Source organism: Stegodyphus dumicola, chromosome X1, assembly GCF_044657685.1.
Source record: "Stegodyphus dumicola isolate Sdum_Otavi_A_Nest chromosome X1, ASM4465768v1".
NCBI classification, from domain to species: domain Eukaryota; kingdom Metazoa; phylum Arthropoda; class Arachnida; order Araneae; family Eresidae; genus Stegodyphus; species Stegodyphus dumicola.
Genome location: NC_140780.1, coordinates 122,613,348 through 122,628,472, shown reverse-complemented (window position 1 = coordinate 122,628,472; position 15,125 = coordinate 122,613,348). Strand labels below are relative to the sequence as shown.

General features: G+C 31.0%; 1 protein-coding gene across 2 annotated transcripts in view; it reads left to right on the top strand.

Moving 5' to 3' along the window:
• LOC146993259 (uncharacterized) overlaps positions 1 to 13,972 on the top strand; it is a 29,466-nt gene extending 15,494 nt beyond the window's left edge. For both annotated transcript variants that reach the window (XM_085807629.1, XM_085807628.1), the window contains exon 3: positions 12,482 to 13,972. Coding sequence is in view for 1 of the 2 variants with exons in the window: in XM_085807628.1 (XP_085663754.1) it covers positions 12,739 to 13,710 (972 nt within the window). In the remaining variant the exon portion in view is untranslated. The remainder of the gene's footprint in view (positions 1 to 12,481) is intronic.
• The last annotated feature ends 1,153 nt before the right edge of the window (positions 13,973 to 15,125 follow it).

The window sequence follows — 15,125 nt, the reverse complement described above, 5'->3', positions numbered from 1 at the left end:
TATATGATGGTTATTTTCTAAGTACCTTTAACGACGATTATTTTTTAATTTAATGATTAATTCAGAAGGCCTTAATTTTAGATGTAAATTTTTTCAAGACTTCCTTATATACTCAGAATTTTACCTTATTTCCTAAATCTTCTGTTCATAATACCAGATTTACTTTCCGTAAGCTTAATTACATTACTCATTTTTAGTATTAAATTTATTCTACCCAGAATTCCTTTTAATCAATACTTTTAACTTATCTGTTATATTTTACAAGTGTAATTACTAAAACACGCGTTTTTTATGTGTTATTTTATTCAATGTTAGTTGCAATTTGCAACTTTTTTTGCTCTTTTTAAAGTTAGCGATCTTCAACATACTCTGTATTTTAACTTATTTCATGCATTTTGATCATATAGATGACCTTTACTTTATTTTAGATGTTACATTTTTAGCTTGTTTTATACATTTTAACCTTCATAATATTCAATGTACTCTAATTTTTAACCAATTTATATTTTCACACTGCATACATGAATGTTATTGGATTGTTTTCATACATTTTGACCTTCATTATTTCCAATATAGTCTTAATTTTAACACAATTCCTATATTTTCAGATCATATACCTGACTTTTATTTAATTTTAGATGTAACACAATTTATATAGTTAGTTTTAACTTTTTCTTAAGTTTCCAACATAACATAACATAACAATAGGGCGCTTCCTTCTTATGAAAAGAAGGAAAGGAGTTTAGGCAAAATTGCCCATTACTCTTCCGCCATTTGATCATTTAAGTTAAGGGATTTAAATGGTAACTCCCGTAAAAGGTAAATAATAAATAGATAAGATCTCAAACTGACACCAAATCTATAGTATCAGCAAAAGATCCCATCTCTAAGTTCAAGGTGTCGGCTGGATCGTAAAAACTTCCCTATTGGATGGAAAACCGATTCAATCCCTCCCAAACCACCAAACGCAATTCTTGACCAAACAAGAGTGCGATGGAGAGTCAAATAAATAAATAAATAAGGAGGGCAGAGGTGCATTCTCAAGCCAAAAGGCCAGGTAGTGTATAAAGATTTGATATCATTATATTCCAAAACACAGCTATGAGAGGGAAATCCCTGCATAGTTTCTTTTCAAAAAAAAAAAAAAAAAAAGAACTCATAGGGCGTCTCAAAGCTTGTTTCTTGTGGTTCCATATTCACCTTACCTGTAGGTGTTTAGTATACATCAGAAACCCTATTATGCCAGAGAGCCCTTTGTATAAAAGGGCTTGATCAAAGGTAATATAGGGAAACCCAAGGAATTTGTTTCTAGGGACAGAGAACACCGGACATCGTCCCAAAAAGTGAAAAGATGTTTCCTCTTCTTCTCCACAAGCTGGGCAGAGAGGAGATTCAACAAGACCACATTTGTGGAGATGCTTAGCTAGATAAGCATGTCCAGTAACAATTTGAATTACCTGGCGTAAGTTAGTTCTACTGAGGTGTATGAGTTTACCTGAAAGGTTAAGTGTACTGAGCACCAATTTAGAATGAGCACAGTCTGGAAGTTTAGACCATATATCATCATGTTTGTTCTTTATCCAGCTTCTTACTTCTTTTTTAACCGTTTGATATGAAACTGGGTAAAATGGTTCTGGGCCAGACATGGGGAGTTGCGAAGCATCTTTTGCTACTTTATCAGCTAGTTCATTTCCAGCAAAATCACAATGACCTGGGACCCAGACTAAACTAATGGTATTATGGGCCTGAGCCAGAGAATTGAGATCTTGAGTACAGTTTAAAACACAGTTTTGTACATACTCTGAATGGTAACTAATTTTCTATATTTATAGACTATGTACACTACTCAAAAAAAAAAAAAAAAAAAAAAAAGGACAGTCCTATATCTCCCGATCTACTGGGCCGATTGACAAAATTCAAATTGCGTTCTTCATGTCTCGAAAGCGCGACTTAGGATATATATTAGATTTATATATAGCACTATTCTAACATAGGTATTTTGACACAAAATCGGACTTCTTCTGAAATAACATACCAATTTTTTTACATATTTCGATTCTACGACTCAAATTACGCCTAAATATGAAATTTTGTAAAATTTGGAGCGAAATTTACGGAGAAATTCACAAATTTATGTTGGCACTTTTTTGTCAGTTTGCGCCAAGAATAGCTCACTTGGCGAACTTCTTAATATATAGCAACCTAGTTTCCTTTCCCGTGAGAGGAAAAAAAGGCACCATCGTTCCTTTTTTCCAAATAATATTCTTTCGATTATATTTTTAATTATAACTTATTATCTTAAGTAATATTTTCTTTTTTGAATTTCATTTTAATTATTTAAGTTGCATATTTTTTTCAAATAACTGTTTTAAAAATTTCTATTTACCTATTCGAACTGCGTAAATAAAGGTGCAGCGTTTATTTTTATTCAAATAGTTTTCTTTATATATATTTTTTGTCATAGTTATTATTTTAGGTAATTTTTAAATTCTTATACTTTTATTTTAATTGTTTGTGTTGCATTGTCTCTTGAGATAATTGTTTTAAAATTTTCTATTTATTCCTTCGAATTGAGCATTTTAAATATATTTATTAATATAAATTTTCCAGAATTTGATTTTATTTATTTGAATTGCGTTTCTTTCGGAGGAATACTTTGTAACCCAGACTACTATGCGTTTGAAAACTGCATATATTAAAAGAGAAAATACAGTAAAGCAAAGTTAACACGCCTTTCAATGTTCCGTTCAGAAAAGAGATATATAAATAAGAGAGATGTATAAACGACATTTTAACTTAGGATGACTTGCATACACTGCTTAAAACAGTTTTATCTTTGTGCCCATTGCTTTACACAATTTTATCCTACATTTGGTTTCTTAAAATGTTATTCATGTTTTAGTCAAATATTTTATTTTTGAAATCGCAAGAATAAAATATCATAAGATTAAAAGGTTTTAAATTTAAAAAAATTCAAATACTAAATTTTACGCAAAAATTTATTTTTTCTTATCTTTTCCTTCAAGCATTCTACTTTATTCTTGCTCTTTTTCTTTAGGCATTCTGCAAGTATATTAAAAAGCATCCAACTTTTCGAAACATTTTGGTACTTCTGACAATTATTTTAAATAAAGTTATCGCCTTCCATTTCATAAAGGCCAACAAACAGCCAAGCGGTAAAGTCGCTGAACACTGGTAGTTCACTCCGGGGTTCGAATCCCGCTAAACGGGCTAGTTGCATGGGCGTTTTCGTGGATTTTCTCATGTGTACCGTGTATGACAGCTGGTTTCCCTTAGAAAGTTCTTCACGAAGTATTTCGTTAGAGTTTTATCAGTCTTTAGAGACTAAACATTTTGAAGGTATGAGATGAAAGGAAAGACTGGTTTCATCAAGAGGTTTTGATTTATTTAATTATGACAAAGCACACTAGGGCTATCTGCCTAAGAGGAGGGATGCCTTCGTGGAGGACTTTCTAAGGGAAACTGGCTCGTGTACACGTTACACATGGGGAAAACCACGAAAACGCCCATGCAGCCAGCCCGTTCGCGGGATTCGAACCTCGGACCGAACTACCAGTGTTCAGCGACTTTACCGCTCGGCCGCTGTTTCATCAGGAGGGTAAAAAAAAACGCTTTTAGGTGACATCCACATACAAAATACTGGATAAACTCCTGAATCTTCAAATAATTTGACTGAGAAAATTATGGGATTCTCCATTTATGATACGATATGATGTTCTATAACGAATTTAAATTTATACAACCATATAGACTAAAACCAGTCGCTCTTCACTTTAATCTGCAATGATATCGTTTTTGTCTTTTCTGCTAACACAAGCTCAATTGATGGTATTTGCTGGTGTACACGTTCAAGTGTTTTCTCTTTGAACGCCTAAATTCTTTGAAGTATCCTGAAAATATATTCAAAAGCGTCCAACTTTTTTAAACATCTTGGTATGCCTGACAGCCAAATTTCCCTGCAAATGTTTGCTTACTTTTCTCCCTAATTTTCTTCTTTTCTTCTACAGTTATTTTCAGTGCTCACACAAGAAAATTAAGATTTTTCGATTGCTAGACATAAATTTTGCATTCTTGTCAATTTTTTAAAATATCAGTTACATGAATTGCGATTCAGTTGAAAACAGCTTTTCATTTTCTAGTCATTTTAACTATAAATTAAGTTTAAAGCGAAGTCCAAAGAATAAATATTTTAATTAAGATATTTTTGCTAAAGGACAAAGAAATAAAACAGTCCAGCAGGGTTTATTCTGAACCACCGAGTGACCCGATTCTTATATCAGCTGAAACAATCTAAATCATATTAAAGATCATGTTTTTTTATACAATCTATAACGCGAGGTAAAGATTAGCTTCGTAAAACATTCTTTCTAGGATGATTAATGTAAAAGATTTATATTTATATACATATATTTTTAAAGCTGGGACTTGAACCAACTTGTCAAACTTTTAAAGTTTAATTTGCATGGTGGTTATAATTAAAGTTCCCATTTGAAATGGTCATAAAAGGAAAACTACCGGACCAAATGTTATCAAACTTGGGAATCGTGTAAAGGAGGTTATGGGAATTTATTTTCCGAGGGAAAAAAAGAGTTCAAAAACCCACCACTAGGGGGAAAATGGCGCTGTATACAATATTGTCAAATGAAATAAGACACGAAAACATCTGTTTAAAATGTGTTTAATATTTTGCGAAACGTGCTACCAAGCATGTTCAATGTAGCGTCCAGCATTTTCCGAAAGCAAGTTAAATCCTGTTACTGCATTCTCAACAGCAGCTCTTAGCATATCAGGAGGAATGTAACGGACATGTCAGTGTATCACATTTTTCATTTCTGCCAAATTGTTTAGATTATCACCATAAACAGTGCTTTTGAGATAACCCAATAGCCACAGAGGTTGTCACAGAGATTGAGGTCTGGTGGGAAGAGGGGAAGTGTTGGCTCATAAGACGTTCATTCGTGAAATGTTGCCTAAGTAACTGTGCGACACACGTGAGGTGGGGCCTAGCCCTGCATAAAAATCGTAGTATCTAAAATGCCACGTTACTGCAGTTCATGTATCACGAAACATTTTAACATTGACTCTAAGTGAGCTGGAATCACAGTGGTCCAGCTGTCGACTGCTCTTCAGAGAAAAATGGTTCAGTTATAAAACTAGCTGTCATTCGACACTAAACGGTGTGGAATGACTGCTACGCAATCGAATGCAATAGGAGAATGCAATGGTACTAGATAGAATGCAATGGTACTAGATGAGGTATATCTTTGGCCCAAATCGATTAAAAGCGTTTTGAATCAGTATCTTCATGGTTTAGTGCCGAATTCAGGCTTCAAAAATTACAAATTAGTGATCTGTAAGAAAACGATTTCCAGATTGTACGCACTTGTGCGAGTCATTTGCGATCTCACATTTTCTAATCGCTAATTCGTGGTTTTCACGGACGAATTTCTCACTTACACGGATGGCGCACTCGACTTTTATCGAATTTAACGCTTTTAAATGGTAATTTGCCTACTTCAAAGTTTCTTAAGAGTATACAACATATTAAACCCGTGTAACAAAAGGTTAAGTTAGATTCCGACTCATATTTCGTTTAAAAATATTGCATAAAGCGCCATTTCCCCCCTGGTGGTGAGGTTTGGAACTTCCTTTTTTTCGCGGAAAATAAATTCCTATGACCTCCTTTACACGATTACCAGGTTTGATAACATCTGATACAGTAGTTTTCGTTTTACGACCGTTTCAATGTGGAACTTTAATTATAACCACTCCGTATATTATTAAATTTTCATTTGAAGCTATGCGTTATATGTATACCATACGTAAATTTTTAGCTTTTATGAAAAAATAAAGAATCGAAACAAATATACTTAGGATAATGGAGCAAAACTGAAAAAATTTCCCCTCCCTTCGAAAATAAAATATTGAAATTTGACCTTGAATTTATTGGGTTATCGAAATATTTAATTTGACTCATCTTCTAAGTCCTAGTTCCGACAACAATTCCGTCAAAAATTCCGAATTACTTAAGCTGAAGTAAAAGATTTACTATATATTCACCGTATGTTAATAAAGTAATCAGAGTGTAATAAAAATAGATTATAGAATTTACGCTGATGCAACGTTTTGTCTGCCTGCACAACATGTAATGGAAGAGAAGGCTTGTAGAGATTTGTTTTTGACATGCCTCTAAATGTAGATGTCGTACTTCTTTTGCAGTGGCCGAGCGGTAAAGTCGCTGAACACTGGTAGTTCGGTCCGAGGTTCGAATCCCGCGAACGGGCTGGCTGCATGGGCGTTTTCGTGGTTTTCCCCATGTGTAACGTGTATACGAGCCAGTTTCCCTTAGAAAGTCCTCCACGAAAGGCATCCCTCCTCTTATGCAGATAGCCCTAGTGTGCTTTGCCATAATTAAATACACCAACACCACACCATACTTCTTTTGTCTCTTCAATATCAAAAAACTTTCCTTTGAGAGGCAACTTTATTTTGGGGAAAGAAAAAAAAATCACAAGAAGACAAATTTGAAAAACATGCAGGACGATTGAGTACACATACTTATTTTCGGAACACAAGCGGTTCTCCGACTGGTTATTGAATAATGAAAAGACGCATTATCATGCAATACAAAACATTTGGAATACGTTGTATGACTGAAAACGTAAGATTAAAAGTCATCTGCTTAATTCACAGCCATTTACAAGTCAACTACTGGGGCAATTGCAGAATCGTTTTGATCCTGAGCTTGTAAGACAAACCTTATATCACTGGATTTAAACACTTCTTTAATCTTCCGAGAACGTTCCTTCTTTAGCTCATATTCCAAGAATATTAAGTGAATACAATTATTGCAAAAGAAATTGAATATTCATTTGCATTACGGCTTGGTAGTTTACTAACGAGTTAACAAAACTTAAATTCTGCTTTTTGTGTCTAAGTATACAACAATATTTTAAATACTTACAAATTAAATTGGAGATTTAATTGGAGCTTCACCAGTTGCCTAGCATTTGAAGATTGTTAGATACTAATTGTTTGTTGCGAAGTCTAACCCAGGCTTGCATGGTTGGTTTTCGTAGTTTTTTAGGTTCTCTTTACAAAGGTTCTCTATGAAAGCATCTTAACCAAATAGCTCCCATGTTCTTTCTATGTTCAAATAACCAACTAACCTAGTTTAAGCGCGATTTCCAAATGAAGTTACTAGCAAAACCCGAATACTCATTAAAAATCATGTAGCTTGAAAATCGGGAGTAACATGAAAGATACGGCGCCAATAATTGAATTGCTGTTACGGTACGCTTAGATGGTCATTCCTTAATTAAATAGCCCACCAGCGGCCGAGCGGTAAAGACGCTGAGCACTGTTAGTTCGGTCTGACGTTCGATCCCGCGAACGGGCTGGCTGCATGGGCGTTTTCGTGGTTTTCCCCATGTGTAACGTGTATACGAGCCAGTTTACCTTAGAAAGTCCTCCACGAAGGCATCCCTCCCTTTAGGCAGATAACCCTCGTGTGCTTTGCCATAATTGAATAATCCAATCCAATCCTTAATTAAATATAATTGATTTGTAACTTCTACTAGAGCTGACGGTAAAAATTGAAGTGCAAATAAATAATATCATGTGCAATCTTGATTAATATAAAATTAAAAATTTTGCATAGAAAAATATTTGCATTCAGACAGAAAGTTTTTTTTAAATATTTGCTACTACTTTATAAGAAGGATTTATTAATAACCGTAATAATTACTTATTATATTACTGATGATTAGGATTCAGTTCTTGACAATTACATTCTAAATTAGAATTTTAAGGATATAACGAAAATACGCTACGCACAAAAATACATTTTAGGATAAAAAATGAGTTGATTTTTTATGTTTTAAAACTTCTTAAATTCATTTAATAAACATCGTATCCTCGTTGTTAATTGAATCCAGAATGTTGTGTGTCGTTTATATAATTATTCTTACTTGTCCACAGAAGTTGCTGACTTATCCAGCCATTAAGTAGCTGCAGATCATTTCTACATAACCATTGAACTTCCACTAATTCAGTCTCTAGAGGATTGCATGTTTATATCATAATTTGACTTATATAAATGATTATTCTAAATCTTATGTTTCTATAAAAATATACTGTGCTTTAAAAATATGGATGATAGTATCTGCCGCTCTTTCAGCCACTTCAAAAGCAACAGTTTGTTTAGAAATAAATTATGCAGTTAATGTCATAAAATATTTTCATAAAATTCAAATAAACATTAAACGAAAATTCTCAGTTTTAGACAATTCGATTTAAACGAAGTAAAGTAGCAGACGATAAAACGCCGAAGGTAAAAAGAAAAGATTTCTAAGATCTCTTAGAAAAATGCACTCTTATTTTTTTAAAAAAAGGAAGAAAGAGAGAAATTTAAAAAAATTGTTAAAAATTTGAATAATATCATCTATAATTTAAAAAATAGCTTTTCATATAGTATTAATAAATATTTATTACGCCTTATTGAGGGAAAAAATTTCATATAATTAATTCTCCGTACAATTTTGCTTGAAATTTAAGGTTAAAAATAGCTGTGGCAATTCAGTTTAACAAAAATCCATAGATCACATTTGGCGTTATTATCGCTCAAAAAAAAGATGCCAAATTTCAAAACGCGAAAATATGTAAATTCGTGTATATCTTAGAAAATTTTGAATAAAAAATTCTAATTTTTTGCAGATATGCTTAAAAATACACCTACCTTATGATGATGGTAAAATATTTATAGGTTATAATACAAAGGTTTTTTTCGAAAAATTTATAAAAATTATTTAAAAATAGAAATTTTAAAAATAAAACACAAAAAATGGGTAAACTTTATTTGGAATGAACCTAAATTTCGAAATGTGAGAGAAAAAATCAAAAAAGTTCAATAAAAAAGAGATATTAATAAATATTTGCCAAATTCAATTAACATTGAGGAGCTAAAACTTTGAGAGCTAATATTTTAAAAACTAGTCGTACGATTTTTACAAAACTTGGTATTCTGGCATAATCTGAGTCGTAGAATCGAAATATGGAAAAAAAATGGTATGTTATTTCAGAAAAAGTCCGATTTTGTGTCAAAATACCTATGTTAGAATAGTGCTATATATAAATCTAATATATATCCTGAGTTGCGCTTTCGGGACATGAAAAACGCAGTTTGAATTTTGTCAATCGGCCCAGTAGAACGGGTGATACAGCACTGTCCCTTTTTTTTTTTTTTTTTTTTTTTTGAGCAGTGTGCATGGCCTTTACTTAATTTTTAACTAATTTCATACGTTTTAACCTTCGTAATTTCAAACAGGCTCTTAATTTTAGCTTAATTCCTCCATTTTCGAACCATATATATGAGCTTTATTTAATTTTAGATGTAAATTTGACCTTCTTTTCTACTTTTGAATGTTTTTAGTTTCCAACATACTATGAATTTTAACCTAATTTATATATTTTCACACTATGTACATGACTGTCATTTAATTTTTAACTACTTTCATACGTTTTAACCTTCGTAATTTCAAACATATCCTTAATTTTAGCTTAATTCCTCTATTTTCTTACCACATATATGAACTTTATTTAATTTTAGATGATATTTTTAACGTGTTTCATACATTTTAAACCTTCGTAATTTTTAAAATACTCTAATTTTGAACTTGTTTATTGCATCTTCCTACCATATACATGAACTTTAATTAATTTTAGATGTATTTTTTATACATTTCTGACACTTGTTTCTTTCTAGTTTACAAAATACTCTAAATTTCAACTCTTTTTTTATAATTTTCGATTGTAATCACGCTTTTGATTTTACTATTTCAGCTAAATTTACACGTTTAAACGTTTTAAATATAGAGACAGTTTACAATTAAGCATTTTATTTTAGAACCTTTAACTGTTATTCCAACCCAATTCGTTGAATAGCCTTACTTTGTCTATATTTTATAGTACTGTTTTAATTTGCCTACTGTACAATTTATCCTTCTGTAGTAGTTTTACCATGGATAATGCTGCTACTTTATTTCATTATTAACTTCATTTGAATTTTCAGATTTTAACATTTCCTGCGTATTCTGGTAGTTCCTTACATTTTTAATACCTTTTATATTTGAACGCATGTTTTTAAACTCTTTAATGTTACCATTGTTTAGTTTTGAGTCCCAATTATCTTTAAGCTAGCTTGATAGCTACCGAAGTTTTGCAATGAAGTGCCAAATTTCATGTCCTCATCCAGAAGTCTTTCCCAATATTTTTAACATGTAATACCTTTAGTTCAATATATTTTGCCAACTGTATGCACCCATTCCCTTATTTTTTAAATTTTGGGTGCCTTGAATATACTATTTTTTTTTTTTTTTTCTTATTATCCTTTCCTACGCTAGACAATTAACAATATTTTTACCTTCATAGGAAACTCTCTGAGAAAAAAGCCCTTCTTTATATTTTATATATAATGAAATAACTAAACACTAACGCTTTTAGGATTAGTCTTTTACTATGGAAAACTTACTAAATATTATTAAATTCATAAGTAGATCACATAATGTTAATTCAAAATTTTATGAATGATATTTTACTAATGCTTCAGACTGCATAAAAGTCAGCATTCACTATCTTAATACATGTATCATCAGTTATTTACATTAACCAATGTAATATCATCATTCGATTACATGCATGTATTTTGTTTACTTTTTTTATTTTCAAGTTAATGTTTTATTTTATTATACGTGAATAATTAACTGTTCTAAGAAAATGCTGTGTATCTGACAATATTTATTTCACATTTAATAACTTTTTCCAAAATCCATCCTGAGCCATTTTCAATAAACTCATCATAGCTCTTTTTTATTTTTCCGAAAGCTTCCGTAATTTCTCTTTCTATATCATACGCTTTAAATAATTGCAAACAGTTGCTACGGAAATATGGGTAAATGTATTCAGGTTCCCCATTTTCACACTCACGACTCATTTTAACAGTAACAACTGCATACCATTTCAGACACCGATATGTTGCTATATTATCACTCAATTTTTCTACTAGTTGTGATTTTATGTACTCCAGAAACACATCTAGGTCTTCTATGACATGTCGTTATTATTCACAAATTTTCATGAAAAATGATAAAATATTTGATTTTTTCTTTGAAAGTTTTAGTATTATTCAGTAAACACCTGCAGTTAAACTCGCATGTCATTACCTAATTAATGCGAAATGGTATATATTCTTTGAAAAACAAATGGGATATATTCTAAGAATCTACGAAATAGTGAAATGTTTGGTATGAAATGATAAAAATCTTGCATGAAGTTCAGTATATTTTCGCTCTCATTATTGAATATCTTTTCCTAAATTCTAAAATAGTGATGTTTCAACTCTTATTATTTTCAGTGTTGCTTATTTTATAAATTAGGGAACTGGGTAAATGTGGTAAATTTAGGAAAACATTAACAATTTGTTGTTGTTAAAACAATTTGTTGTTGATAAACCTAGTAATAGGAATTCGGTTACACTTTTGAAAACTATATGGGGATAATGTGATTTTGTATAAACATTTTGGAGTGCTTTTCTATTTTGAAACAGTGTTTAAAGCTATAAAAAGCGTTATACTTTTAAACGTTCATTTGAGTTCTTAGCGATTAATAACATGCATATGTTTAATTCTAAATGAAAGATCATTCCTTGCCTAATTATGCGCTTATTATCTTAGTAAGCAGTTTGCTTGTTTAACCTTAATCGAGTAATTTTGCTAAGGTGATTGGCGTCATCCAGAAAACACCATGTTATCGAAATAGATCTGATAAGCTAATTACAGAAGGATGAAATCACATGATAATGAATGTTCTAGAATGTTCCATATGTATTAGTAAATGGAAAGCATTTGATTGGTTAAACAATATTGATTTTTGATCCATATTGTCTGATTGGTGATTTAAGGGATTTCAAGATCCGTAGTTATAGCATATATAATTCATATCTTCCAAAATCAATATTACAGTACCTTGTAAACTAGTTTTACGATTGTGCACTGGTTGCTTGCTTGCATTTTTATGTTTAAAATGGCTAATACTTCAGTTTCTTGAATCTCCAATAATACTACAACTGATGCATTTATACCTAAACAGGTAGGTTTTACTGTGTTTTATGAAATATATTTTTAATATGTTTAAGGTTTATTACACGTATAATGTTTATGTTATTGGGACATGATGTACTTAGTGAAATTAAATTTGTGAAAAATGACTTAAGAGGAAAATTTTATGGTGGTAACGTTTAAGATTTATGATGAATTCAGGCATTACAGCCTAAGAAGTGCATACACATTATGAATATTCTAATAAATTTCATTTTTGTTATGGGAGAGTTTGTGTATGAGATATGTGTATGTACATATGTACTAATTTATTTTCCTGATTATGAGTTTCTGCTCTTTTCTCTCAGGTATGTCCTATTTGTGATAAAGTGTTTGGTCTAAAGCACAATTTGACTCGTCACCTAAAGATCCATTCGGAAGAGAAATCCTTTCATTGTTCAGAATGTGAAATGTCATTCGTTCGACATAGCGATTTAAATAGGCATATGAAAATTCATGATTAAAAAACACCTTTCCAATGCAGTATGTGTTCCAAGCGATTCACTCGCATTGATAACTTAAGAATTCATGAAACGATTCATCTTCGAAATTTTACTTGTGCGATATGTTTACAAGTTTTCCGAAAACGGGTGACTTGAATAGACACCTGAAATCTCACGAAAGAAGCTACAAATGTAGTAAATGTCCTAAGAAATTTAGTGAACTTGATCATTTGGAACGTCATGAAGCTTCCCATCTTAAAAGATGTACTGAATGTTCGGAAAATTTTACAAGTCACAGGTATTTTAGGAAACATATGAAAATTCATAAAGTTACTTTTAAATGTAAATTCTGCTCAAAGGTATTTGGTGAACTTGATCATTTCGAACGACATGAAGCTTCCCATCTTAAAAATTGTATTGAATGTTCGGAAATTTTTACAAGCCAAAGAGATTTAAGAAGACATATGAAAAAACACGAAGTTGTTTTTAAATGCAGTAGTTGCTCAAAGAGTTTCACCAGTGATGATGCTTTGAGACAGCATGAAGCTACTCATGTTAGAAATTGTACTCAATGTTCACGAGCTTTTAAAAGAAAAAGCGATCTTTTACATCATATTCGAGTGGAGCATGGTCTAACGCGAACCATAGAAAAACGAAGAAATGCTGATCCTGTCAGTGTACGTTCGGGTGCTAAAATCACAAGTCTCAAGGATATGTTCGCTACTGAGTCGATTTTCTCAAATACAGGGAATGATCAAGACCTAGATGTGTTTCTGGAGTACATAAAATCACAACTAGTAGAAAAATTGAGTGATAATATAGCAACATATCGGTGTCTGAAATGGTATGCAGTTGTTACTGTTAAAATGAGTCGTGAGTGTGAAAATGGGGAACCTGAATACATTTACCCATATTTCCGTCGCAACTGTTTCCAGTTACTTAAAGCGTATGATATAGAAAGAGAAATTACCGAAGCTTTCGAAAAAATAAAAAAAAAGAGCTATGATGAGTTTATTGAAAATGGCTCAGGATGGATTTTGGAAAAAGTTATTAAATGTGAAATAAATATTGTCAGATACAGAGCATTTTCTTAGAACAGTTAATTATTCACGTATAATAAAATAGAACATTAACTTGAAAATAAAAAAATAAAAAAATATATATGCATGTAATCAAATGATGATATTACATTGATTAATGTAAATAACTGATGATACATATATTAAGATAGTGAATGCTGACTTTTATGCAGTCTGAAGCATTAGTAAAATATCATTCATAAAATTTTGAATTAACATTATGTGATCTACTTATGAATTTAATAATATTTAGTAAGTTTTCCATAGTAAAAGACTAATCCTAAAAGCGTTAGTGTTTAGTTATTTCATTATATATAAAATATAAAGAAGGGCTTTTTTCTCAGAGAGTTTCCTATGAAGGTAAAAATATTGTTAATTGTCTAGCGTAGGAAAGGGTAATAAGAAAAAAAAAATAGGATATTCAAGGCACCCAAAATTTAAAAAATAAGGGAATGAGTGCATACAGTTGGCAAAATATATTGAACTAAAAGGTATTACATGTTAAAAATATTGGGAAAGACTTCTGGATGAGGACATGAAATTTGGCACTTCATTGCAAAACTTCGGTAGCTATCAAGCTAGCTTAAAGATAATTGGGACTCAAAACTAAACAATGGTAACATTAAAGAGTTTAAAAACATGCGTTCAAATATAAAAGGTATTAAAAATGTAAGGAACTACCAGAATACGCAGGAAATGTTAAAATCTGAAAATTCAAATGAAGTTAATAATGAAATAAAATAGCAGCATTATTCATGGTAAAACTACTGCAGAAGGATAAATTGTACAGTAGGCAAATTAAAACAGTACTATAAAATATAGACTAAGTAAGGCTATTCAACGAATTGGGTTGGAATAACAGTTAAAGGTTCTAAAATAAAATGCTTAATTGTAAACTGTCTCTATATTTAAGACGTTTAAACGTGTAAATTTAGCTGAAATAGTAAAATCAAAAGCGTGATTACAATCGAAAATTATAAAAAAAGAGTTGAAATTTAGAGTATTTTGTAAACTAGAAAGAAACAAGTGTCAGAAATGTATAAAAAATACATCTAAAATTAATTAAAGTTCATGTATATGGTAGGAAGATGCAATAAACAAGTTCAAAATTAGAGTATTTTAAAAATTACGAAGGTTTAAAATGTATGAAACACGTTAAAAATATCATCTAAAATTAAATAAAGTTCATATATGTGGTAAGAAAATAGAGGAATTAAGCTAAAATTAAGGATATGTTTGAAATTACGAAGGTTAAAACGTATGAAAGTAGTTAAAAATTAAATGAAAGTCATGTACATAGTGTGAAAATAAATAAATTAGGTTAAAATTCATAGTATGTTGGAAACTAAAACCATAAAACTAAAAACAAACTAAAAACAAAGGTAGAAAAGAAGTTAAAATTTACATCTAAAATTAAATAAAGCTCATAT